Raw genomic sequence first — 26,368 nt, 5'->3', positions numbered from 1 at the left:
GAAACTGAAGAGCTTCTTCAGGAGGGTGAAAGAGGAAAGTAAGAAAGCTGACTTAAAACTCAACACTCAAAAACTAAGATCATGGCATCCAGTCCCATCACTTCATGGCAAATAGATGGGGAAACAGTGGAAATAGTGACATATTTATTTTTCTTGGGCTATAAAATCACTGTGGATGGTGACTGCAGCCATGAAAATAAAAGACCCTTGCTATTTAGAAGGAAAGCTACGACAAACGTAGACAGCATATTAAAACGCAGACACATCACTTTGCCAACAAAGGTTTGTATAGTCAAAACAATGATTTTTCCAGTAGTCATATACAAATCCAGTAGTCAGGTATGGATATGAGAGCTGGACCATAAAGAAGGCTGAGCGCCAGAGAACTAATACTTTCACATTATGGTGCTGGAAAAGACTCTTGGGAGTCCCTTGGACTGCAAGGAGATCAAACCAGCCAATCCTAAAAGAAACTAACTCTGAATACTCATTGGAAGGACTGTTGCTGAAGCTCCAATACTTTGGTCACCTGATGAGAAGAGTCAACTCATTGGAAAAGACCCTGATGCTGGGAAAGATTAAGGGCAGGAGAAGAAGAGGGTTTCAGAGGATGAGATGGTTGGATGGCATCACTGACACAATGGACATGAGTTTGAGCAAACTCCGGGAGATAGTGAAGGACTGGAAAGCCTGGTGTGCTGCAGTCCATGGGGTCACAAAGAGCCGGACACGACTAAGAGACTGAACAAATGATATAAAAAAAAAAAACACTTGATTGGAAATGTTTTACTTTTCTCTCGATTTTAGATGACACTACCCAATGAATAAATACTTTGGGTACATTTTGTCTCAAATAACTTCCACAATTTGCAGCCCAAATCTCTGAACTTGTGGCATAAAAATCTTAATCTTCTATATCTGTCAATAAGGAATTTGACTAGAACATTTTTCAGCATACAAGTGGTGCTCCAGCTATGTTAGGTCAAAAGTCCAGATATATTGGCAATTTATCTTGTAATTTTTTTGGCCCTGTCACACAGCTTGTGGGAATCTTAGTTCCCGGAGGAGGGACTGAACCCCAGCCCTTGGCAGTGAAATTAAGGAGTCCTAACTACTGGACCTCTAGGGAATTTCTTACTGGCATTTTAAAACAAAACTAAAGTCCTCCCTTTCTGTATCATCCTACTGCATGGTACATGTCAAAAATATTTGTGCATAGTTTTCTGAAGCAGACTCTTGTGTCATGGATATAGTTGCTAAAATTATTTAGTATGTATGAACACTGCAAAAGCTATGAACATTGCAGATTTATGCAGCAGTTACAGAATTAGAAGACAATGAATTTAATGATCCTGAGTTTTCTGCCAATGCTCACTGGTTGAGTTGTGGTGAGGTTTACAAAAAATTTACTATACTGTTAATTTCAACCCAAGATGCTCTTGAAACAAAAGGAATACCTATGGAATATTCAATCATAAAAAATATTTTTAAATTAATGAGTTAAATTTGAAGCTCCAAGGAAAAGAAAAGCTTATTTTGTGACCTATCTAGCCAAGTATTTATGTTGAAATTGAAACTTTTCATAATATCAATAATAACACATCTTTTCTAGTGGGAGCTAATATATAAAAGGTTTTATTTTTAACTGACAGCACTAGATAGCTGCAAAAGCTAAAGATATATTTGAAAACATTTTTTGATATTGATAAATTTTGAATTACATTAACAATTTATGCTTCACCTCTTTGAAACTGGTGTTAAAACAAGAGTTAGTGAATTCCCTTAACCTGGACAGATGTGCTTTGATGTCAAATGAACTCTAAAAACGATGAACCACTTTTATCAATGTGGATGCAAATGTCAAAGGGGAGTGACAGTGAGGTACACAATTCAGTTATTGGAAAAATTTTAAGTATGTTTGGAACAATCTGGGTTTATAACTCTAATTTTCAATTTTAAAAAATCTAAATAAAGATCAAATATTTCCAATGAAAATATACCATCTGAACTGACATGTGCTGTAAGTATAAAACAGCCACCTGACTGCAAAGATTTAATAAAATATTTTAAAAATACATTAATATCTCAATAATTTATATATTGATTACATGTTAGAATGATAGTATCTGGGGTACATTTGGGTAAATAATGTATCATTAAAATTAATCTCACTTGTTTGAAAATAAAGTTATATGTGCTGACAATACTGAACCATGCTGTCTAGACCTTGTTGCAAATGTTTCCTCTCTTACTGGTCCACCTTCCCTTCCCATGGTCTGTACAGCATAAGAAATCAGTACAATATGGGGCCCTAGTAAGTTAAAAACGCGAAATGGTCTTCAAAATATCTAGTCTGGTGTATTTGACTGACTGCTGCTGACACTAGCAGGAAGAATTGAAAGTGAACTGAACTTCACCTCCAGAATTTACAACTAAGGGAAAACAACCTTGCTACACTCACTTAGTCTAGTAATTTTTTGTCGACTTTATTCTAGTAACTTCTTGTAGACCCCATCAGAGTTTCTACTTAGACAATCATGCTGTCCTCAAATAGACAGCTGGTCTTTTTTTTCAATCTAGACACCATCCATTTCTTTTTCTTGCCTGACTGCATTGTCTAGAATCTCTAGCACAATGTTGAGCAGAGGTGGGCAGCAGCATCCCTACTTCGTTCCTGATCTTAGAGGAAAAGTGTTCAATCTTTCACCATTAAGTATGATAGCTAAAGGTTTTTATAGATGCCCTTTATCAAGTAGAGGAAGTTTTTATATTTGTACTATGCTGAGATTTTTAAATCAATAGATACGAAAGCCAAAGGCAATCAGACTCTGGTGGGCAAATGTCCTCAACAGACCTAGTGCTTCAAGTTGCTTCCTCTATTCTGGAGTGACGTATATGACAGCACAGGAGGGAGGGAACGCTTCAGAAACTCTCCAGAAGCAAGCAATCAGGGGTAAGCAATAGTCTATCATCTCCGGAAGCTTTTCAAAGGAGCTATAGCTATCTTGGTCACAATCTATCTTGGGTACAACATGATTGTACCCTGGCCTTCAGATGTCCTTCCAAAGTCTTAACTGCACTGACATTCTATCCTATGAAGTCTTGCCATGTGGTACTGATGCAGGTCAGGAGCTAAGGGCACAGAGTTGGTGCCCTTAGGAAATACAAAATAAGTAATTACGGACTAATTAAGACTTAGCCGAGATGGATATGCATTTCCCAGTTGGATGAGGTGCTGCACTATGTATAGTCAGTAAATTGCACTTTAGATCCCTTTTGGATGGAAGGGGCATAAAAATACAGGATTAAGATAGGATACGTGGCTGTTATCTCACAGCGTTTCATTATCATGTATTTATCCAGTCAAAAATTTTAAGTGTCTTCTCATAATTTCTTTTCCTGCTAAAACTTGTCATTTTTTTTGCAAAGTTAATTACATCTTTTAAATCACTACTTGCTAAACCCTGCAAGTATAGGTGAGCATGCTAAAGCAGAATAAGAAAACAATGGGCTACTTGATATGTGTATTTGAGACAATTCCGTTTCTGATTAAATTAGTTTTAGTTCAACACTGAACAAAATGATTAGAGTTCTGCTCCAACAGCAGACTTCATCTAGCATATATGCATTATTTATCACACTAGGAGGAGAAGGGACAGATTTTTATTACTAGGGATACAAATCAATATGAGATTTTAACAGATAGGGTCTTGGTTGGGGGCATAGCAGCCCCTTCAAGTCCAGTGCTGAAAATCATTCAGCTATAAACACTGGAAGACCCAGAGATATTTGCTTGGCAAGTCACTCATGGAATCAGCATCATCTTGCTAAATGTAATCAGCCTGGCTGGGCCAGAATGAGGGCCACACATCTGCTCAGGGTAGTCAGCAGTTAGCACACTAAGCTGCAGCCATAGAGCCGTATTAAGTATTATTGCTGCAAGCAGTGTAATAATACTACAACCATATAATTTTCCCCACTGGGCTATTTTTAGAGACACTGAATAGATACTGAAGAATCTGGCATTTAGGGAGGTGCTTCAAGTTGGACATGAAAAGTAAGCACTATACATACAGTTCGGATCATTGGAGACATGGGGGAGTGGGAGGAAAAAGGCACGGCAGCTTTTAGTAACGATTCAGCATTTGTGGTTCACTTGTCCCTGGGTCCCTGACATACTGCAAACCTGCCTCACAAACCCAGGGGGTAATGAAGCTTTTTGTTACAGTCCAAATACAGTAGAGAGGTAAAGAAGTTGATTCTGAGGTTGGTTCTGGGACAGAAATACCTTGGGCACTATTCTGGGTCTTAGAACACTTCAGTCGTGGAAGGGTCCAGAAAGAACAAATAAACAAAGCTTTAAATCAAGAACTAAATTCACAGAACTCCAAATAATTGGATTCAATTCACAAATTGGGGAAATGATCCGCTTGTCTTTTTCTGATGGCTATCAACAAGGCCCAAAAGCTCCTTAACAGTGATTTTCTTCTTAAAATAACCCTTTCATCAGTATAGAGGTTTACATAATGCTGACACCTAAGGAAAACCACTGCAACTCACCCTTCCATCTCTGCTTCCACTCAAACACAAACAAACAAACAAAATCCTTGAATTTGGAAGCAACATGAAGAAAATCCAAATTATAGCTCCTGTTACTCAAATCAGTTTCAAAAAGTTGCTACATATAAAGTATATAGCAAAAGTTGAATGTGTTATCCTTACCTGTGAAGATCTAATTTTTAAATTAAGATATAATTTGCATATGGTAAAATTTACCCTTTTTAGTCTTGTCTTGAAGTCTTGAAGTCAAGTCTAAGTCTTGAAAAATGCATAGTCATTTAATCAATAGCACAATCCAGATACAGAACAGTTTTGTCACCCAAAAAATTCCCCCATGCCCCTCCTCCTAAACCCAGCCCCTGGTTGATCTCAATTCTGTGCCAGTAATTTTTCTGTTTCCAGACTATCATATATATGAAACCCTAGACTATAGCCTGCGGAGAAGGCAATGGCACCCCACTCCAGTACTCTTGCCTGGTAAATCCCATGGACGGAGGAGCCTGGTAGGCTACAGTCCACGGGGTCGCTAAGAGTCGGACGTGACTGAGCGACTTCACTTTCCCTTTTCCCTTTCATGCACTGGAGAAGGAAATGGCAACCCACTCCAGTATTCTTGCCTGGAGAATCCCAGGGACGGGGGAGCCTGGTGGGCTGCCATCTATGGGGTCGCACAGAGTCGGACACGACTGAAGCGACTTAGCAGCAGCAGCAGCAGCAGACTATAGCCTATTGAGTCCAGATTCTTTCATACTGCATATTCGTTGTTCACTCACTCAGTCCTGCCCAACTCTGTGACTCCACGGACTGGAGCACACCAGGCTTCCTCATCCTTCACCATCTCCCGGAGGTTGCTCAAACTTATGTCCATTGAGTCAGTGATGCCATCCAACCATCTCGTCCCCTGTTGTCCCCTTCTCCTCCTGCCTCCTCCTTCATACTGCATAATATAACTGAATTCATCCATGTTGTGGCATGTTATCAGGAATTCATTCCTGTCTATTAGTGAGTAGTATTTCATTATACAGGTGTACCACAATTTGTTTATTCACTCATCAGCTGAGGATCATTTGGGTTATTTCCAGTTTTGAGAGAATGCATGAGTATAGACAGTCACTTAGTTGTGTGTGACTCCTTGCAACCCCATAGACTGTAGCCCGCCAGGCTCCTCTAATCCCAGACACGAATACTGGAGTGGGTTGCCATGAGTAAAGCCACTACAAACATTTATTCAGGGCTTCCCTGGTGGCTCAATGGTAAACAACCCACCTGCCAATGCAGGAGAGACGGGTTCAATCCCTGAGCTGGGAAGATCATCCGGGCAAGGAATTGGCAACCCACTTCAGTATTTTTGCCTAGGAAATCCCATGGACAGAGGAGCTGGGTGGGCTGCAGTCCATGGGGTTGCAAAAGAGTCGGACACAACTTAGTTACTAAACAACAACAAACATTGTTTCAAGTCAAGTTTCCATTTCACTTGGGTAAACTGCTAGGAGTGGACTGCTAAAGATCTACTTTCGAAAATATCTGCCTGATTCTACACAGCAGATATGCGTTTTCATAATGGAATAGCTATGATGCTAGTTCCATGATGCTTTTCTTCCTGCTACATCTACATCATTTCTCCACCCTCCTGGGTATAAGAAACATCTCCAAATCAGTATCACTTACAAACTTCATTAACATTCTGTTTATTTTCAGGCCTAGATCATTAATAAAAATGCTAAATATTCCTCACTTCCTCATCAGCACCCTGCAGAATCCTAGGAAACACTCTGTCTCAAACCATACACACACACACACACACACACACACACACTCTCTCTCTCTTTAAATTTTACACTTGTTTAACAACACATGTTGCGGCAATAATTTCTCCTCTATATTCTTAATTTTCAATCAAGCAAAGAATCTTTACTAACCAAAAAGAGCTTTCCCCAACTTATTCCAAGTCAGTGTACTTTCTGCAAATCATGGACAGACAAGGACCCACAGGGCACACGTAGAAAATTTGAGGTGCTACTCCCTAACACCAGCCTAAAAGCAACACTGGGCTTTGTTCCTCCTAAAACAGTGTATTGTCCTAAAAACAGTCTTTCAAATAAATGCTGTATTAATTAAGAAGAGAAGAAAAAAAAAATGTCAGCATAATTAACATACGAAGCAACAGTATGGCCTAATTAATCACCATGAAGAGCAATTGAATAAAATACTACGCATTTTTATGGAGCAATTTAATCTGGCAAGTAATTAATCACAGAAACACTAAGCAAAACAAATGGATTTCCCTTTAAGGAAGTCACATTTATCATCAGTAATGTATCCCAACTCAAAACTGTCCAGTAGACAATGAATTGCCAGGTTTCTTAGAACACTGATTTTTATGTAAAAAAAAAAAAGAACACTGAGCTTTTCAAATCAAGTTACAGCCCCTGAGCATCCAAAGAGCTAAAGGTTATGGGGCAGAGGTCCATGGCAACAGGCATGGAGGGCTTAACCTCAAGAGTTTTAAATCAAGGTCATTTTAGACAAAACCATAGATAATGGGTAAATGACTCATGTATGAAAACACTTAGCATTACGAGCAACAATTATAGGTCACAGATATAACCAAAACCCCAAAGGAAGGACCTTCAATAGCTGAAAACAGAAGGAAACGGTGCTTTTGATCTTCAGGACAAGGGGGAGGGGCCCATATTAATACAGTGAAATTTAAGTCAAAGAAATCTCTTTTACTTCTCCTCTCCTTTTCTTTTCTTCTTTAAACAATGACCCATTTTCCCTGAGCCCTGACAACTTCACCAGTTTGAAGAATACCAACAGGCTGGTTTTTTTGAACGGCCTTAAGTTTCAAAGACACAGTGACCCACATTAGCTAAGAAGGTTCAAGAGGCTCTCTTCATACATCCATCTTCCCAGTTACCTACCTTCCTTGCTTGGCTATATTTGAGACTACATGAATTGTCTTTTTTTTTTTTTGCCAAGGAAGCTCATGGCACTTACAAGCTTTTCTTTGAATATTCCCGTTTCTTGCTAACTTTTTTTCTCTATATACTAGTCTTAAAGGTCCATGCCTCTCTCTCTTTAAAGCAAACTCCTATAGATAAAAGCACCTGGCCGAGTCCCAGACATCTGCTGGCCTCAACCAAAGTGGTTTTCTCTTTATTGACCAGCTTGACCTTTAATGCTGGGTCCCACGAAACATTCAATACTTATTCAATGGTACAGGGAAAGTCATGCTTTTCACACTTTCACCCTGACTGTGTTCACAATTTGAGAACAACTGTTGCAGGTATCCTATTCAGCCCAAGGCATTTACCTCTAGGTTTTAACCTTTACCCTCCTCTCATGGTGGAGAGTTCTGACAAAATGTGATCCACTGGAGAAGGGAATGGCAAACCACTTCAGTATTCTTGCCTTGAGAACGCCATGAACAGTATGAAAAGGCAAAGAGATATGACACTGAAGAACTCCCCATGTTTGTAGGTGACCAATATACTACTGGAGAAAAATGGAGAAATAACTCCAGAAAGAATAAAGAGACAGACCCAAAGTGAAAACAAAGCCCAGTTTTGGATGTGACTGGTGATGGAAGTAAAGCCTGATGCTGTAAAGAACAATATTGCATAGGAACCTGGAATGTGGAATGTTAGGTCCATGAATCAAGGTACAATGGAAGTGGTCAAACAGGAGATGGCAAGAGTGAACATCGACATTTTAGGAATCAGTGAACTAAAATGGACTGGAATGAACAAATTTAATTCAGATGACCATTATACCTACTACTGTGGGCAAGAATCCCTCAGAAGAAATGGAGTAGCCATCATAGTCAACAAAAGAGGCCAAAATGCAATACTTGGGTGCAGTCTCAAAAATGACAGAATGGTCTCTGTTCGTTCATATTCCATTCAATATCACAGTAATCCAAGTCTATGCCCCAACCATAATGCTGAAGAAGCTGAAGTTGAACGGTTATGATGACCTACAAGACCTTCTAGAACTAAAACCAAAAACATATGTCCTTTTCATCACAGGGGACTGGAATGGAAAAGCAGGAAGTCAAGAGATACCTGGAGGAGTAACAGGCAAGTTTGGCTTTGGAGTACAAAATGAGGCAGGGCAAAGGCTAATAGAGTTTTGCCAAGAGAACACACTGGTCATAGCAAACACCCTCTTCCAACAACACAAGAGATGACTCTACACATAGACATTACCAGATGGTCAATACTGAAATCAGATTGATTATATTGTTTGCAGCTGAAGATGGAGAAGCTCTATACAGGCAGCAAAAACAAGACCGGGAGCTGACTATGGCTCAGATCTGAACTCCTTATTGCCAAATTCAGACTTAAAGCTGAAGAAAGTAGGGAAAACCACTAGACATTCAGGTATGACCTAAATCAAATCTCTTATGATTATACAATGGAAGTGACAAAAATATTCAAGGGATTAGATCTGATAGAGTGCTTGAAGAAATATGGAGGGAGGTTCATGACACTGTACAGGAGGCGGTGATCAAGACCATCCCCAAGAAAAAGAAATGCAAAAAGGCAAAATGGTTGTCTGAAGAGGCCTTAAAAACAGCTGAGAAAAGAAGAGAAGCTAAAGGCAAAGGAGAAAAGGAAAGATATGCCCATTTGAATGCAGAGTTCCAAAGAATAGCAAGGAGAGATAAGAAAGCCTTCCTCAGTGATCAATGCAAAGATATACAGGAAAACAACAGAATGGGAAAGAATATCTCTTGAAGAAAATCAGAGCTACCAAAGGAAAATTTCATGCAAAGATGGACAAAATAAAGGACAGAAATTGTACGGACCTAACAGAAGCAGAAGATATTAAGAAGAGGTGGCAAGAACACACAGAAGAACTATACAGAAAAGATCTTCATGATCACGATGGTGTGATCACTTACCTAGAACCAGACATCCTGGAATGTGAAGTCAAATGGGCCTTAGGAAACATCACTATGAACAAGGCTAATGGAGGTAATGGAATTCCAGTTGAGCTATTTGAAATCCTATAAGATGATGCTATCAAAGTGCTGCACTCAAAACACTGGCAAATTTGGAAAACTCTGCAGCAGCCACAGGACTGGAAAAGGTCAGTTTTCATTCCAATCTCAAAGAAAGGCAATGCCAAAGAATGTTCAAACTACTGCACAACTGCACTCATCCCACATGCTAGTAAAGTAATGCTCAAAATTCTCCAAGTGAAGCTTCAACAGTATGTGAACGGAGAACTTCCAGATTTTCAAGCTGGATTTAGAAAAGGCAGAGGAACCAGAGATCAAATTGCCAATATTCACTGGATCATAGGAAAAGCAAGAGAGTTCCAGAAAAACATCTATTTCTGCTTTACTGACTATGCCAAAGCCTTTGACTGTGTGGATCACAACAAACTGAGGAAAATTCTTCAAGAGATGGGAATACCAGACCACCTTACCTGCTTCCTGAGAAATCTGTATGCAGGTCAAGAAGCAACAGTTAGAACTAGACATGGAACTACCAACTGATTTCAAATTGGGAAAGGAGTACACCAAGGATGCATATTGTCACCCTGCTTATTTAACTTATATGCAGAGTACATCACGTGAAATACCAGGTTGGATGAAGCAAAAGCTGGAATCAAGATTGCCAGGAGAAATACCAATAACCTCAGATACGCAGATGACACCACCCTTATGGCAGAAAGAGAAGAGGAACTGAAGAGTCTCTTCGTGAAAGTCAAAGAGGAGAGTGAAAAAGCTGGCTTAAAACTCAACATTCAAAAAACTAAGATCATGGCATCCAGTCCCATTACTTCATGGCAAATAGATGGGGAAACAATGGAAACGGTGACAGACTTTATTTTCTTGGGCTCCAAAATCACTGCAATTGGTGACTGCAGCCATGAAATTAAAAGACGCTTACTCCTTGGAAGGAAAGTTATGACCAACCTAGACAGCATATTAAAAAGCAGAGACATTACTTTGCCAAAAAAGGTGTGTCTAGTTAAAGCCATGGTTTTTCCAGTAGTCACATATGGATATGAGAGTTGGACCATAAAGAAAGGTGAGCGCCGAAGAATTGATGCTTTTGAACTGTGGTGTTGGAGAAGACTCTTGAGAGTCCCTTGGACTGCAAGGAGATCCAACCAGTCCATCCTAAAGGAAATCGGTCCTGAATATTCACTCGAAAGACTGATGCTGGAGCTGAAGCTCCAAAACTCTGTCCACCTGATGCAAAGAACTGACTGATTGGAAAAGACCCTGATGCTGGGAAAGATTGAAGGCAGGAGGAGAAGGGGACGACAGAGGATGAGATGGTTGGATGGGATCACTGACTCAATAGACATGAGTTTGAGCAAGTTCTAGGTGTTGGCGATGGATAAGGAAGCCAGGCATATTGCAGTCCATGGGGTCGCAGAGTCGGACATGACTGAGCAACTGAACTGATACTGATACTTCTCTCCTTCAAACCTTCTGCTCTTATCATTCCTATTCGTACCAATGACTTGTATCTGAATTCTTTTAGTCTTCCTTCAATTCACTTCTCTTTTGGAGAGTCTGCCTGGCATCTTTTGTTCAGTGATTTTCTGAGATGCTTTCTGAACTGTCCTTATGAGCTCCTTTCATCAGCCAATGGTAACTGAAGCATTATCACTTCCACCTTATTTCAGATCAAGCCCAGCCAGGACCCTCCATCCCTGCCTAAGAGAGCAGAACTCTATGTTGATTTATGTTCAACAAACATTCATTGAGTGTTGCTTAGCACAGTGTTGCTAAGATGAGTAAGACATGGATGTGGACTGCCTTAATGAGTTCACAGCCTAATAAAGAAGACAAACAGAAAAGCAAATAGTTACTACTATAGTATTTAATGATGAAGTAATGCTGAAAATGTGCTATTTCAAGATCCAAACTGACAAGCAGAGGAAGAACAGGTATAACAAGGAAGAATAATATATATATATATATGGTCAGTTAACAGTTTGTCCAGAGAACGTTTCTCATTTGTCCAGAGAACTCTAGGTGATCTAGCACTGCAATGAGGACAGATTCCAGGAAGCATATTAAGAACAGAGCTGTACCCATGCTACAGAGCTTAGCAACCTCTCTGGTGGTTCAGTTGTTAAAGAATCTGCCTGCAACACAGGAGACCCAGGTTCAATCCCTGGGTGGGGAAGATACCCTGGAGAAGGAAAGAGCAACTCACTCCAGTATTCCTGCCTGGAAAATCCCATGGACAGAGGAGCGTGGTGCACTACAGTCCATGGGATTGCAAAGTCAGATATGACTGAGTGACAGAGTGTGTGTGTGTGTGTGTGTGTGTGTGTGTGCGCGCGTGCGCACACAGAGCTTAAATATTTTCTTCAGGGGTTGAGGGAGCCAGTGGGATAAGCACAGGGAGGAGAAAAAGAATGAGGCAGTGAAGATGACATGTATGGTTAGAGGCTTAGAGAACTCAACTAAAAAAGAAATGCAGAAAATGAATAAATTAACTGTGGTATATTTAAACAATAATAAAGTACTACTCAGCAATAAAAGGAAAGAACTATCAGATATTTGCACATCCCCATTCATAGCAGCATTATTCATAATAGCCAAAAGGTGGAAACTGAAATGTCTATCAACAGATGAATATGTAAACAAAATATAGTTTATATATACAATGGAATATTATTTAGCCTTAAAAAGGAAGGGAATCCTGTCATATACTCCAACATAAGTGAATCTTGAGGACATTATGCTAAGTGAAAAAAAACAGCCACAAAAAAAGACAGATGCTGTATATCGCCTTATATAAAGTATCTAAAGTAGTCAAATTCATAGAGCAGAAAGTAGAATGGTGGTTGCCAGAGGCTGGGGAGAGGGAGGAAATGGGGGGAAGCTGCTGTTTAATAGGTACAGAGTTTCAGTTCTGCTACATGAAAAAGTTCTGGAGATCAGTTGTAGAACAATGTGAATATATGTAACACTACTGAACTGTATATCTAAAAATAGTAAAGATGGTAAATTTTATGTTTTTCACCACTATGTTTTAAGGTCTACACTATTTTTTTAAGGAATAGACTAATATACACTACAAAGTGGATGAATTTAAAAAACAATATACTGAGGGCAAGAAGCCAAACACAAAAGAGGATGTACTGTATGAGTTTGTTCATACGAAGTTCAAGAAAAGGCAAAACTTAACTTGTGAAAGAAGTCAGAAAACTGCATAGTTCTGGGGAACAGGAGGGTTATGAGGAATTTTCTGGGCTGATGGAAATGCTCTACATCTTGATCTGTATGTTGATTAGATGGGTATACACACATGTAAAAAAGTTGTTCTATTACACACCTAAGATTCTGTACATTTTACCACATACCTCAATTAAAAGGAAACAAAAGGGTTTCAGTGAGTTGGTAACATGCTATTCAAGGTGAATGGTTCACAGATGTTCATTTTAGGATCAAGCTTTATTACAAATATACATTAATACAGTACTCTTAACAATTTATCAAATAGTTCACATTTTTAAAATAGGAAACTAGTTCCGATTAAATGAGCAAAAGAAACAGATTTTAATCCATCGCTATCTGCATTCCATCTAGTAAATTATCCCATATGAAACATGAAATACAGTCAAACCCTGGTCAGAAATGTTCCACCCCTTTCTACTCAGAATGAACTCCAACTACAGATGGCTATTCCTGCTGCCTTTTGAGAGGTGTCACCAAGATGAATGTAGGAGAGGAGAGAGCAGTGAGAATCAACTGTCTCTACAGCTTTCTTGAGATTGAGGGCTTTCATCATATGAAAGGAGTGTCAAATGAGAAAGAAATTAATGTTCTTTGGTGTATAAGAAAATGTATTAGCATATTCTGTGTTTGACATCCCACTCACACGTTACTGGTTTTACAAGAAATTATATAGAAACCAATAAAAACAAAAAAAAACTCATTAAATCTCTTAAAACAGGGGTCTTCTTTGCTAGAGCATGCACAATATCTAGGCTCCAGGGAAACATGTGTAATCAAGGTAAAATTAATCAAAACCTACATAAAAAGAACAGCAAGAGACAGTTTAAGAAGAAAATCTTTCCTCAGTGTTAGAAACTCCTAAAGTCTGATCACTGAGTACATAATTCTGCTTATTATTGTCTTCCACTATATAACACTATATTTATAATTAGGCTGATATCACAGTAAAATTCAGACACAATTCATTTAACAATTAATCTACTGGAGCTAAAAAATTCTTACCACGTCATTAATTGCCTGCTTAAAATGGTGCCTCTGTTTCAGTTTTAGATTATCACACACCTTCCTGGAGAGCCCAGGGGAAATGCAACACACAGACAAAGCTTGTTTAGGGGAGACAGAGCAGACAGCAGGAAGTGTCACACTTTTCTCTCCCGATAGACCTCAGCTCAGAAGAGCCTTTATTGTGACCACCAAGCTTACTACTAATTAAAAGAGAAAATAGTAAAGAGCATCTTCCTTCTCTGAAGAGCTCTCACCTACTCTCACTCCAAACTGCCTTTTTAATCTTCTTTACCTGTATGTCCTCTCTAATTTCTCAATATAAGAAGTAATGCTTGCTACAATCTTTGTCCTCCCTCCTTTCCTCTTCTCCCTTTCCTTCCTTCTTCCTTCCTTTCTCCCCTTTTTCTTTTTAAATTTCAATTAGTAAATCCCTCTGCTAAGACAGCAGGAGGACAGAGGAAGGTCTGAACCATTCTATGAAGGTGGTTGTCCCTGATTTTTCTATAAAAGGATTTTATTTTTCTAGTCTGGCTCTGGCTGATGATTCCCCATCCACAGTTTTTTCTTCACATATTTATTCTTTATCAGGAGCTTTGTGGTTGATTCTTAAGAAAAATTTTCAGTGTTTGCCTTAAACATTTTTTTCTATATAGAAAAAATAACTATTTTTTCAATAATTTTCCATAATAGTAGCAAGTCAAAATGCAGAAAGGGGAGACTATTTCCAAATCACCCAGCAAATCAGCAGCAGAGTCAGGATTATACCAAAGCACCTGGACAAAAATTTAGAAAGCATATTTATCAAATATCCCAATGCTACAAAGCTACAAAGGAAAACCAACACACAGAATGACATAACTAGGACTCAAAACATATCCTGATAAATTAGACTGATGAGTTGCAATGTCTAAGATACATTTAATATGGATGATGAGTTTCCTTTAGGTTAGTTTAAAAGAAAAAATGAACTAGAGATGTTCAGGAGATTCACCAAAACAGTCATAGTAGCTATCTCTGTGAAATTTGACTTGACTTTGTTCTTTACAAGTTTCTGCACTGCTTTAAAATTTTCTACAATAAGCAAATAGCATTAAAAAAAAAAAAATTAACCAGTACCACAAAGCAAAACAGCACCATGAACTGAACAATTACAGGACTGGGAAGAGTTAGTTTGACAGCAGGTCACTTTAAGCAGATTTGAAAGTTTTAGTGGGACCTAAGCTTGTTATGAATCAACAATGAAATTCAGCTGCTGAAAAGTTAACGCTACAGGAGGCTGCAAATGAAATAGGTTTCTATCTTGGGTGCTAATAGTATTCCTACAATCTAAGCTACTCAGATCACAGCTGGATCCAGTTTTAGGTGTCACTCAATCTAAAACATTAACTGAATGTTCATTTGGTACAAGGCACATGCTAACACCACACTTTAGGAGGTAAACTGAGAAGACAGAATATACCAAAAGGACAATCATAGCACACCAGAGATTTTGAAACCATATCATATGAAGAACAGCTGAGGGAGGAAAGGATGTTTTGCCTACAGAAGGGCAGTAATATACATGCTAGCCCTTTGAAGAAGTCAACACAGAAGTCAGAGTAAACGTTTTGGTGTTGCACCTGAAGGTAGAAAAACAATCAACAGGTTCAGATTATAAAAAGGACGATTTGACATGAGGAAGAGATTCTCATCATTTAAAAAAGTGAATAGTGTATACAGCCTGAAGTATTAAGCACTGTTTCACTAGGTCTTCAAGCAGAGGCTGATATTACCTCAATAAATGAGATTTATGCTTTGGCAAGGAGACTAGGGTAGACGGCCTCTTAAATTCTCTCCACTTTTAAGGTTAAGTGACCCAACACTGCTAACCTGCAAGATAAAAGTTAAATATAAATTGGGAGGTATGGGACCTTGGCCATTCCGGTACAATCGAGAATTTAAAATGATTAAGCTCCTATGGCCAAGAACATTTCTCTTTTTGTTCACAGTAATCCAAAGAAACCTAAAGTTTCATTTGCAGAAGAAATGCCTGTTTGAGTTTGCTGACAGGAAAACATATTGCAACCCAATAGTAATTGTTTCTTCATCCAATCAGCAGATTTTAAAATACCTGAGTAATATGAACAGAGTTCCACTCTGACTTTTAGAAAAGATAAATGGAAAGGGAAAAATAAGGGAAAAGATGAAGAACTGCCCACAATTTAAAGACTACTTTTTAAAGTATCTTAGATATAGGATGGAAAAGGCAAAGGAATTAGGGACTTAAAACTATGCCTATTTGCAGCTAGGCTTTGTATCAATTACAGTTAAAAGCCCTCGTTTTGTGAACTAAGGCATGATTAAATGTCTATATTTCCTAGCAAGAATTCCTTCTGGGGCTTCCCTGGTGGCTCAGTGGTAAAGAATCCACCTGCCAACGCAGGAGAGACGGTTCAACCCCTGATCTGGGAAGATCTCACATGCCATGGAGCAAATAGGCCCATGCACCACTATTGAGCCCACGAGCTGCAACTACTGAAGCCCGCGTGCCCTACAGCCTGTGCTCTGAAACAAGAGAAGCCATTGCAATGAGAAGCCTGCAACTAGAGAGTAGCCCCCACTTGCCACAACTAGAGAAAAGCAACGAAGACCCAACACAGTAAAAAAAAAAAAGAAAAAAAGAAAAGAATTCCTTTTGGAAAATAACACCGACCTTTTCTCAGATGAAAACAAAAATTCCTCCCCCGCCTTGACTCAATAATAATTAGAGAGCAGCCCATCCCTAAAGCACCAGAGTCAGCGCACCAGCAAAAGCAGGCTGTCTCCAGAGAGTCAGAGGATGAGGCAAACTGGCTGGGAAAGGGCACAAGTTACATCTACTTTTGCTGGTACAACTGAGGAATGGCAGGCTTTGGACTGCTGTACACTCTAGCCCCTTCCCACCCCATTTGTAACGAGTCAGTTGAAAACACCTTTCTTCCTGATCTGCTAAAATGGAGCAGCAATTCTAGGTCACCTTGACTGCCCCTCTGTTTCTCAACTCCTAGTACTTACAAAGAGCTACAAAGATAAGGAAGCAGTGACAAAAAGACAAGAATAAAGAAACGTTCCCAAAACCACACTTAAAGAAGCCCAAATCTATCTCACACAAACACACCATACTTCCTCTCATTCATTCTCTTTCTATCTCTCAATGTCTCTTTCTCAGGTTTTTGATGCCTATCTACAGACACTAAAAATGCTATATGGTTGATCCTGCTGATTCAAATACTAGCAGAATGAGGAACATCCATCAATAATGGCTCGTCTCAGATACCTGTAAAAAAGTTAATGTTATGTTTAACATCTAAAGTTAACTTTGTTGTTTAGTTGCTAAGTCATGTCCCGACTCTTCGTGACCCCAAGGACTATAGCCTGCCAGCCTCCTCTTCATTTCAGTTCAGTTCAGTCGCTCAGTCGTGTCCGACTCTTTGTGACTCCATGAACTGCAGCACACCAGGCCTCCCTGTCCATCACCAAACTCCCAAATTGTCCAAACTCCCAGAGTTTAACCAAACTCATGTCCATTGAGTTGGTGATGCCATCCAGCCATCTCATCCTCTGTCGTCCCCTTCTCCTCCTGCCCTCAATCTTTCCCAACATCAGGGTCTTTTCCAATGAGTCAGCTCTTCACATCAGGTGGCCAAAATATTGGAGTTTCAGCTTCAACATCAGTCCTTCCAATGAATACCCAAGACTGATCTCCTTTAGGATGGACTGGTTGGATCTCCTTGTAGTCCAAGGGACTCTCAAGAGTCTTCTCCAATACCACAGTTCAAAAGCATCAATTCTTCAGTGCTCAGCTTTCTTTATAGTCCAACTCTCACATCCATACATGACCGCTGGAAAAACCACAGTCTTGACTAGATGGACCTTTGTTGACAAAACGTCTCTGCTTTTTACTATGTTGTCTAGGTTGGTCATAACTTTCCTTCCAAGGAGTAAGCGTCTTTTAATTTCATTGCTGCAATCACCATCTGCAGTGATTTTGGAGCCCCCCAAAATAAAGTCAGCCACTGTTTTCACTGTTTCCCCATCCACTTGCCATGAAGCGATGGGACCAGATGCCATGATCTTAGTTTTCTGAATGTTGACCTTTAAGCCAACTTTTTCACTCTCCTCTTTCACTTTCATCAAGAGGCTCTTTAGTTCTTCTTCACTTTCTGCCATAAGGGTGGTGTCATCTGCATATATGAGGTTATTGGTATTTCTCCCAGCAATCTGATTCCAGCTTGTGCTTCATCCAGCCCAGCATTTCTCATGATGTACTCTGCATATAAGTTAAATAAGCAGGGTGACAATATACAGCCTTGACGTACTCCTTTTCCTATTTGGAACCAGTCTGTTGTTCCATGTCCAGTTCTAACTGTTGCTTCCTGACCTGCACACAGATTTCTCAGGAGGCAGGTCAGATAGTCTGGTATTCCCATCTCTTTCAGAATTTTCCACAGTTTATTTTGATCCACACAGTCAAAGACTTTGGCATAGTCAATAAAGCAGAAATAGATGTTTTCCTGGAGCTCTCTTGCTTTTTTGATGATCCAGCAAATGTTCGCAATTTGATCAAACCAGCTTGAACATCTGAAATTTCACGGTTCACGTCTCTTACCACACCATAACATTATACATAGGAGATCCAATTAATAACCAATGGGACAGGGACAAACCAAAGGCCTTTGTTTTGTAAATACATATTTACAGAAACAAAGAATGTTGTGAAACGATTTGCTCTCCTGCCACATAGGGGCCATTCACTAAAACACCTGGGACCAAGGGCTAGAACATTCTAGAGCAAACTGCCAAAAATACATTTCTCCTCCAGTGTTCTTAGCAATTTCATCTGGAACCGTCTGCTGAGAAGAAAGCCCTTCCAACTCACCTCAAGAATCTGCACTCTTAATTACCTTAGTTCCCAGAAAGCAGCTACTCTATTATCACTGGCTCAGTCACAAAGGCAGTCCCTCCAAGCCATCTCCAAAAGGCTCAAGTAAGTACTTGGCATAATTCATTACGAAAGAGAAAAATATCAGTGTAATTAACAAGAAAAAAGATTGTCTAAGCGTTTCCCAAAACATTCAAAATAAGGTCATCTGATACAAGTAAGATCTCTCTCAGCTAACTCAAAATTATGAGGTTCCTCAAGTTGGCTGTCACATTCCTGTAAAATACTAGCCTTTACAAAGGATGAGACCCCATACTTAGGAGGCCTTAATTGACACTCCCAGAGCATGCACCTGGAACCCACCAAGGAGATCCTTCTATTTCATATTCCAGATTCAGGACAGAGGGTTGGGCTCAAAGTTGATTCCTTTTCCCTAGGAGTCATACTCCATAGATTGTTCGTTATCTGAGCCAATAAAAACAGGCCACAATCAGCCGTTCCTACCTTGATGGGAGAAAATGATATGCAAAAGACAGGGCACAGGACAAGAATACTTTCCACAAACCAACACTGACTCCAGATGTAAAAGAACACACCTAAGAACTCTTTCATGCACTCTACATCAAAGTACTGTGTCCTCTCAGAAACTATATACCTCCAAAACAAGCTTTCACCAATTAGTCCTATTACTTTTGTACCTGTACTTCCAGTTATAAAGCACAAGATGCAGGCATTAAGAGCCAGTAAGCTCTGATTGCTCACAATTTGAGTATAGAAAAAGAAATAGCTGTGGGCTATTAGCTCACCAAAGAATCTAGCAGGTTCTAGAATGCTGTATTTACCACCTACATGTGAAAAAAATCTCTCACAAAGGAAATGTATGCATCTAAAGTTTAAATACAGACTTTCCCCCACTATCACCTAGTCCTAACTCCAGATATGAAAAAGTGGACAAAATTAGGGTTCTGTATCTAATTCCTCCTTTCTGAGGAAAAACGTGAAATTCTTCCCTTTAGTGTGTTATTTTGGCAAATAAAGTTTGCTGGAGTATTGCATGTGTACACTATTTAAGGGCTACATAAGTAATATTCATATATCACACAAATTTATATTATAAACTTGAACAACTTCTAATTCTGATAGGATATATATGGTAAGCCCCAGAGCAACCACTAAAGAACAGTGAAAAGAATCATTAAAGAAATTAAAATGCTATATTAGAAAATGTCTACTTCATGCAAAAGAATGCAGTTAAGGTACAGAAGAAAAAAAAAGACCTGAGACAGAGAGAAAACTAGAAATAAAATGGCAGACATAAATCCAATTATATCAATAACAGCATTAAATATTAAAGTAATAAATCAAATCCAATCAAAAGGTAGAGATTATCAGACTGTATAAAGTAGATAAGATCCAACAATATGCCATCTACTAGAGACATATTTTAAATTTAAAGGTATAAACAGATTGAAAATAAAAAAAAATGAGCAAAAAAAATATGTCATGAAAGAAATGAAAGCAGAGAAAATTCAGTAATAAAAATTGGAGATTGCAATACCCTTTCTTTAATAATGAAGACAACAACTAGGCAGAAGATTAACACAAAATAGGACACTTGAACAATATTATAAATCAATTAGATCTAACATAGAACAGTACCCACAACCATAGCAAACTATGTTTTCTTCAAGTGCATATGAAACGTTCTCCAGGATACATCATATGCTAGGCCATAAAACAAACCTTAATAAATTTAAAATGACAGAAATCATACAAAGTATGTTCTCCAACCAAGTTTCTTTCTATTATTGATTTCTAATTTCATTCTACTGTGGTCAGAGAATATACTTCATATTATTTCTATCATTTAAAACTTATTGAGACTTGTTTTATGGAAGAGTAAACTAAGCTTAATGCAAGCAGAAGGAAGAAAATTTTAAAAAACAAGAACGGAAGTGAACAAAATACAGAATAGAAAAACAAAAGAGAAAATCAATAAAATCAAAAGCTGATTCTTTGAAAGATCAACAAAACTGACAAATCTTTAGCTAGACTAACACAGAAAAAAGAGGAAATTCAAATTAGTAGAATCAGATATAAAGGAGAGCACAGATTAAAAAAAGATTACAAAGAAACACTATGAACAACTCTATGTCAATAAATTAGACCACTTAGACAAAATGAACAGATTCCTAGGAAGACAAAAATTACCAAAACTGACTCAAGAAATAGACAATTTGAATAGACCTGTAACAAAGACAGTGAATTACAACTTCAGAAAAACCACCTGTGAAAAACAGCCCAGGCTCTGGTGGCTTCACTGATTAACTGTACCGAAGATTTAAAGAAGAATTAATACTAACTTTTCACAAAGTCTTCAAAAAATGAGACAGGATCACTTCCCCAACTCATTCTATGAAGCCAGCATTACCTTGATATCAAAATCAAAGACATCACCGGACAATCAGCAGTCGAGTAAGCAGATGGATAGGGATCACTAGGCAGCAAGGACTTGTTACCCGACCCAGTCCTCCTGGTGTGTATTTCTCTGCTCCAGGCCATGGACCACAGACTGGACCTGGCAACATTTTTTCCCCAAACATCCCTGGATGAGGTAAAACTGCCAAGAGAGGACAGATTCCTCCTGAACGTATGTAGGGACAGTTCTGAGTACCAGAATTCGCTTCCAAAGTTTACCTCAGGCTGGCCTTAGCCAGTGCAAAGACCTTTTCACCATCATCTTCAGTCAATATCACAACCTTTGTGCAGGCATGACTCAAGTTTCTTTCTCCCTGCTCCTCACTGCCACCACAATGCAGGGACATCCCTGAGTAAGATGAATAAAAATATGATAATATTTTAAACAAAAACAAATAACCGACCCCCCCACAAAGCCCAAAGGCATCACAAGAAAAGAACACTACAGAGCAGTTTCTCTTATGAATATAGACACAAAAATTCTTCAGAAAAATATTAGCAATCTGAATCCAGCAACATACAGAAAGAATCATAAGCCATAAGTAAGTGAGATTTATCCTAGGAATACAAGATTGGTTTGATATCTGAAAATCAATGAAACCATATCATTAGCGTAAGAAGCAAAAACCACATGACCATCTCAATAGATGCACAAAGAGTGACAAAATCCAACACCCTCTTGAGGAGAAAAGGGAACATTCCTACACTATCGGTGGGAATGTAAATTGATACAGCCACTATGAAGAACACTACGGAGGTTCCTTAAAAAACTAAAAATAGAACTGTCATATGACCCTGCAATCCCACTCCTGGGCATATGTTCCAGAGAAACACATGATCTGAAAGGATACATGCACCCCAAAGTTCACTGCAGCACTGTTTACAAAAGCCAAGACATGGAGGCCACCTAAATGTCCGCTGACAGAGGAATGGATAAAGAAGATGTGGTACATATAAACAATTGAATCTTACTTGGCCATTAAAAAGAATGAAATAATGCCATCTGCAGCAACATGGATGGGTCTGGAGAGTGGCACACTGAGTGAAGTTAAATCAGACAGAGAAGGAGAAATATTTTATGACATCCCTTACATGTGAAATCTAAAAAGAAATGACACAAATGAACTTACAAAACAGACTCACAGACTTAGAAAATGAACTTATGTTTGCCAGGGGAAAGGGAATTTAGGGAGTTTGGGAATGTTATGTATATACTGCTATACTCAAAATGGATAATCAACAAGGACCTACTATATAGCACATGGAACTCTACTCAGTGTTATGTGCCAGCCTAGATGGGAGGGGGGTTTGAGGGAGAATGGATACGTGTATATGTATAGCTGAGTCCCTTCGCTATTCACCCGAAATTACCACAACACTGTTAATCAGCTATATCCCAATACAAAACAAAAAGTTTATAAAGTTAAAAAAAAAAAACCAACACCATCTCAAGGTAAAACTAAACAAGCATGCACACACACACACACACACACACACACAAAACAAAACCAGAAACAGAAATAGACAGGAACTTCCTTAGCCTAAGAAAGGGCATATATCAAAAAAAAAAAAATCCACAGCTGTTTTTTTTTTTTTTATTTTTTTATTGGTCTTGGTTCACCTCACAAGACCTCCAAAAATTATGGCGTCGTAAGAGCTGTATTTTTTTCTTGGTCCTGCGTGAGTAGTCTACACGGCCGCACCGGACAGCTGTTTTTAATAAAATATTAGAAAGAAAAAAATTTTAAATATCTATAATCTCTCCAACCAGAGATATGAACACATTGGTTAGTTTCCTTTCATATTCTCTTTTTCTTTCTTTTTGGCCCCTCCTCAAGGCATGACAGATAGATCTTAGTTATCTGACCAGTGATTGAACCAATGCCCCCTGCATCAGGAGCCCAGAATCTTAGCCACTGGACCACCAGGGATGTTTGAAATAATATCATTTTGTATCTCTGGTCCCTTTAAGTCCACATGAAGAGGAGTGAATGGAACTGAACAAAGCTGCATATGGAAGGTATTCATTTGATTAGAATGAAGTCTTGTGCAGATCATCAGAACCAAGGCTTGTAAGACCCCAGATGTGCACATTCAGGACAGCAATTTTTTAAAAAGATAGTAACAATGAACAATTATATAGCACTGACTATATGCCAGGTACTAGTCTAAGTGTTTTTCAATACTGTCATTGAATCATCTCAACAATGACACAGGTTCCATTACTATCCTCACCTTATAGCCGAGGAAACTCAAGTAAAAAGTGGTTAAATAACTTCTTCAAAGTAAGCAAGCAGTAGAGCTCAGACTTAAAGTCAGACAATCTAACTCCAGAGTCCCTGCTCTTAATCAAGCAGAGGAACAGCAAACTTAAAAACCAAAAGGAATGAAGACATGCAGAAAAAAATGTAGAGTCTCCATTTTTATACCTTATCAGTTAAATTTCAAACTCAACCTGATTCAAATTTAGAAATTAGAGTTGTGGTTATCTCAAAAAGAACAAAGAGGGTGCTGGGCAAACTGGATCTCCAACTCCAAAAAAACCGAAGTTGGACTCTATCCTTACACTATGTTAAAAACGTCACTCAAAGTGGATCAAACAGCTAAATGTAAAAGCTGAAACTATAAACTCTTCAAGAAACACAGGGGAAAAGCTTCATGACTTGCACTGGCAACGATTTCTTGGATATGACACCAAAAGCACTGACAACAAAAGAAAAACTAGGTGGAAGGGGAGAAAGTATTTGCAAACCACAAGGCAGGATGTTGGTATCCAGAATACATAAAGAATTTCTAAAACTCAACAACAAGAACAAAACACCATTTAAAAACCCACAAAGGACTTGAGTACACATTTCTCCAAGGAAGATACACAAATTTGGGCCAATAAGCACATGAAAAGATACTCAACACTACTAGTTATCAGGGAATTGCAAATCAAAAATCACAGTGAGATACACTTTACACTTATAGGGATGGTTGTGATTTTAAAAAAGAGAAAATAACAAGTGCTGGCAGGACTGTGGAGAAATTGGAAACTTTGTGTATCATTGATGGAAATGTACAATGGTGTGGCTGCTGTGGAAAAAGGTATGATGGTTCCTCAAAGTATCAAAAATAGAATTACCATATGGTCGAACAATCCGACTTCTGAGTAAATACCCTAAAGAGTGAAAGCATATCCTCAAATGTTTGTACACCCATGTTCACATCAGCACTATTTACAATAGCCAAAAGGTGGAGGATGCAACCATTTATCAATGGATAAATGCATAAAGAAAATGAAATAAATACACACACACAAACACACATAGGATGGAATACTGAATTTTGTCTTTAAAACAAGGAAAGAAATTCTGACATGCTATGACATGGGAAAACCTTGTGGATATTATGCTAAGTAAAAAAGCCAGTCACAAAAGGAAAAATAGTGTATAATTCCTCTTACGTGAAGTTTCTAGAGTAGACAGGAAGTAGAATGGTGATTGCCAGGACTTGGGAAGAGGATGGAATGGGAAATTATTGCTTAATGAGTACAGTTTCAGTCGGGGAAGATGAAAATGTTCTGGAGATGGTTGGTGGAGGTGATGGTTGCACAACAGTGTGAATGTACTTAATGCCACAGAACTGCAGACTTAAGGGTTAAAAACAGTAAATTTTATGTTACAAATATTTGCTCACAATTTTTTTAAAAAAGCAAAGTGGAAGTCAGGTTGCAGTAAGGAAGGGTTTTATATGCTAACGGAGAAGGCAATGGCACCCCACTCCAGTACTCTTGCCTGGAAAATCCCATGGACGGAGGAGCCTGGTAGGCTATAGTCCATGGGGTCGCCACGAGTCGGACGTGACTGAGCGACTTCACTTTCACTTTTCACTTTCAGGCACTGGAGAAGGAAATGGCAACCCACTCCAGTATTCTTGCCTGGAGAATCCCAGGGACGGTGGAGCCTGGTGGGCTGCCGTCTATGGGGTCGCACAGAGTCGGACACGACTGAGCGACTTTCACTTTCACTTATATGATAAAGTAACACTTTAAAATCACAGCAGCCCAATAAAAAAAAAATCTTAATATTTCATTATATATATCTGCATCTCCTAAACCAAGACTTCTTTACTGCACTGTAGTTGACCAAGCTATGATATGACCTAATGCAAAAACCTCTCTTTTCAGCATAAACCAAGTTAGGGGAAAAGAGATGATAAACCACATGGGATTCAGTGTTTGGTTTTTCATTTCTAGCTGCTACAGTCTTAAGAGATTGGGGAACAGCAACTATTAGAATAATATGAATGTTCCCAGCCACTGAGGAAACAATATTGCAGCAGCCTCATTATGATGCTTTGTTTTAATCTGCATAATGTTTTTCATCCTCTGTAATGTGAGATCTGCAGGGTCTGATTAACAGAAGAAAGGTCATTACTGATAAGTTCTGATCCCAGGAATAATTTGAGCCTGCCTGTCACTGTGGAGTAGACAACTGGATGTACTCCTTGTTACTCAAGAGTCATCTGCCCAATACTTCTGCTCCTAACATTAATCATATTAGTCCATATTTACTATTCAGTAGACTAGGTTGCATCTTTCAGCTGCAGTGCTTGGTGTCAAACTGCTCCTCCTCTCAACTCATCAGTATCCATTCTGATAAGAGAACTGTGACTAAGAGGCAAATTTTGCAGCCCAAACAGGTGCATGAGCAAAGGGATTTGGGGGAATTTTGCCTGGCTGAGACCTTCCATTCCCTTTCCAACCCTAACTCTGTGGCCATCAATAGTGAATGTACCCTCCCTGATTACTGCCTGAGGGTGTTCCACACCTCCCTCTCTATGACATTCAGAATTCTGTACATAGCCCACTCCAAAGGGTATTATTCTCAATGAACCTCCTTAGCCAGAGGCTGCTGAATTTTTCTGTTCCTAAGAGTTCCCAGCAGAGTGTACTTTTAAAGCATTCTTTTTTTTTTTTTTTGAGGGAGTATTTTTTAGGATGAAAGAACACAGCTACATAAGCACTAAGCAGGAGGGGACAGCACACCTCAGCATTGGAACAAAAAGACCACTGGAGCAAACAGAGGACAGCAGGCAAACTCACCAGGTGAACAGTTAAAAGAAACTTACAAAGAAATGCACTTAATTCTCATTCCAAACCACAAGCTTATCACTAACCCCAGCAATATCTAAGAAGTCATTCTCAAAGACCAACTCAA

The 26,368-nt window shown here is 38.9% G+C and overlaps 1 protein-coding gene across 50 annotated transcripts in view; it reads right to left on the bottom strand.

Annotated features, from left to right (window-relative positions):
- Positions 1-26,368, bottom strand: part of ARMH3 (armadillo like helical domain containing 3) — a 185,580-nt gene that overhangs the window by 60,455 nt on the left and 98,757 nt on the right. For 4 of the 50 annotated variants that reach the window (XM_081546545.1, XM_081546544.1, XM_081546547.1 and 1 more), the window contains one exon: positions 22,748-22,874. The exons of the other annotated variants lie outside the window; for them this stretch is intronic. In XM_081546545.1, coding sequence (XP_081402671.1) covers positions 22,805-22,874 — 70 coding nt within the window. In that variant the 3' untranslated portion in view covers positions 22,748-22,804. Of the gene's footprint in view, positions 1-22,747; positions 22,875-26,368 lie in introns of those variants that run through there. 50 annotated transcript variants of the gene reach the window in all.

The sequence above is a fragment of the Giraffa tippelskirchi genome, chromosome 2, assembly GCF_054371585.1.
Source record: "Giraffa tippelskirchi isolate mGirTip1 chromosome 2, T2T-mGirTip1v1.2.pri, whole genome shotgun sequence".
In the NCBI taxonomy this organism is placed as follows: Eukaryota; Metazoa; Chordata; class Mammalia; order Artiodactyla; family Giraffidae; genus Giraffa; species Giraffa tippelskirchi.
The sequence above is the reverse complement of the archived record's forward strand: the minus strand, read 5'-3'. Positions and strand labels throughout refer to the sequence as shown.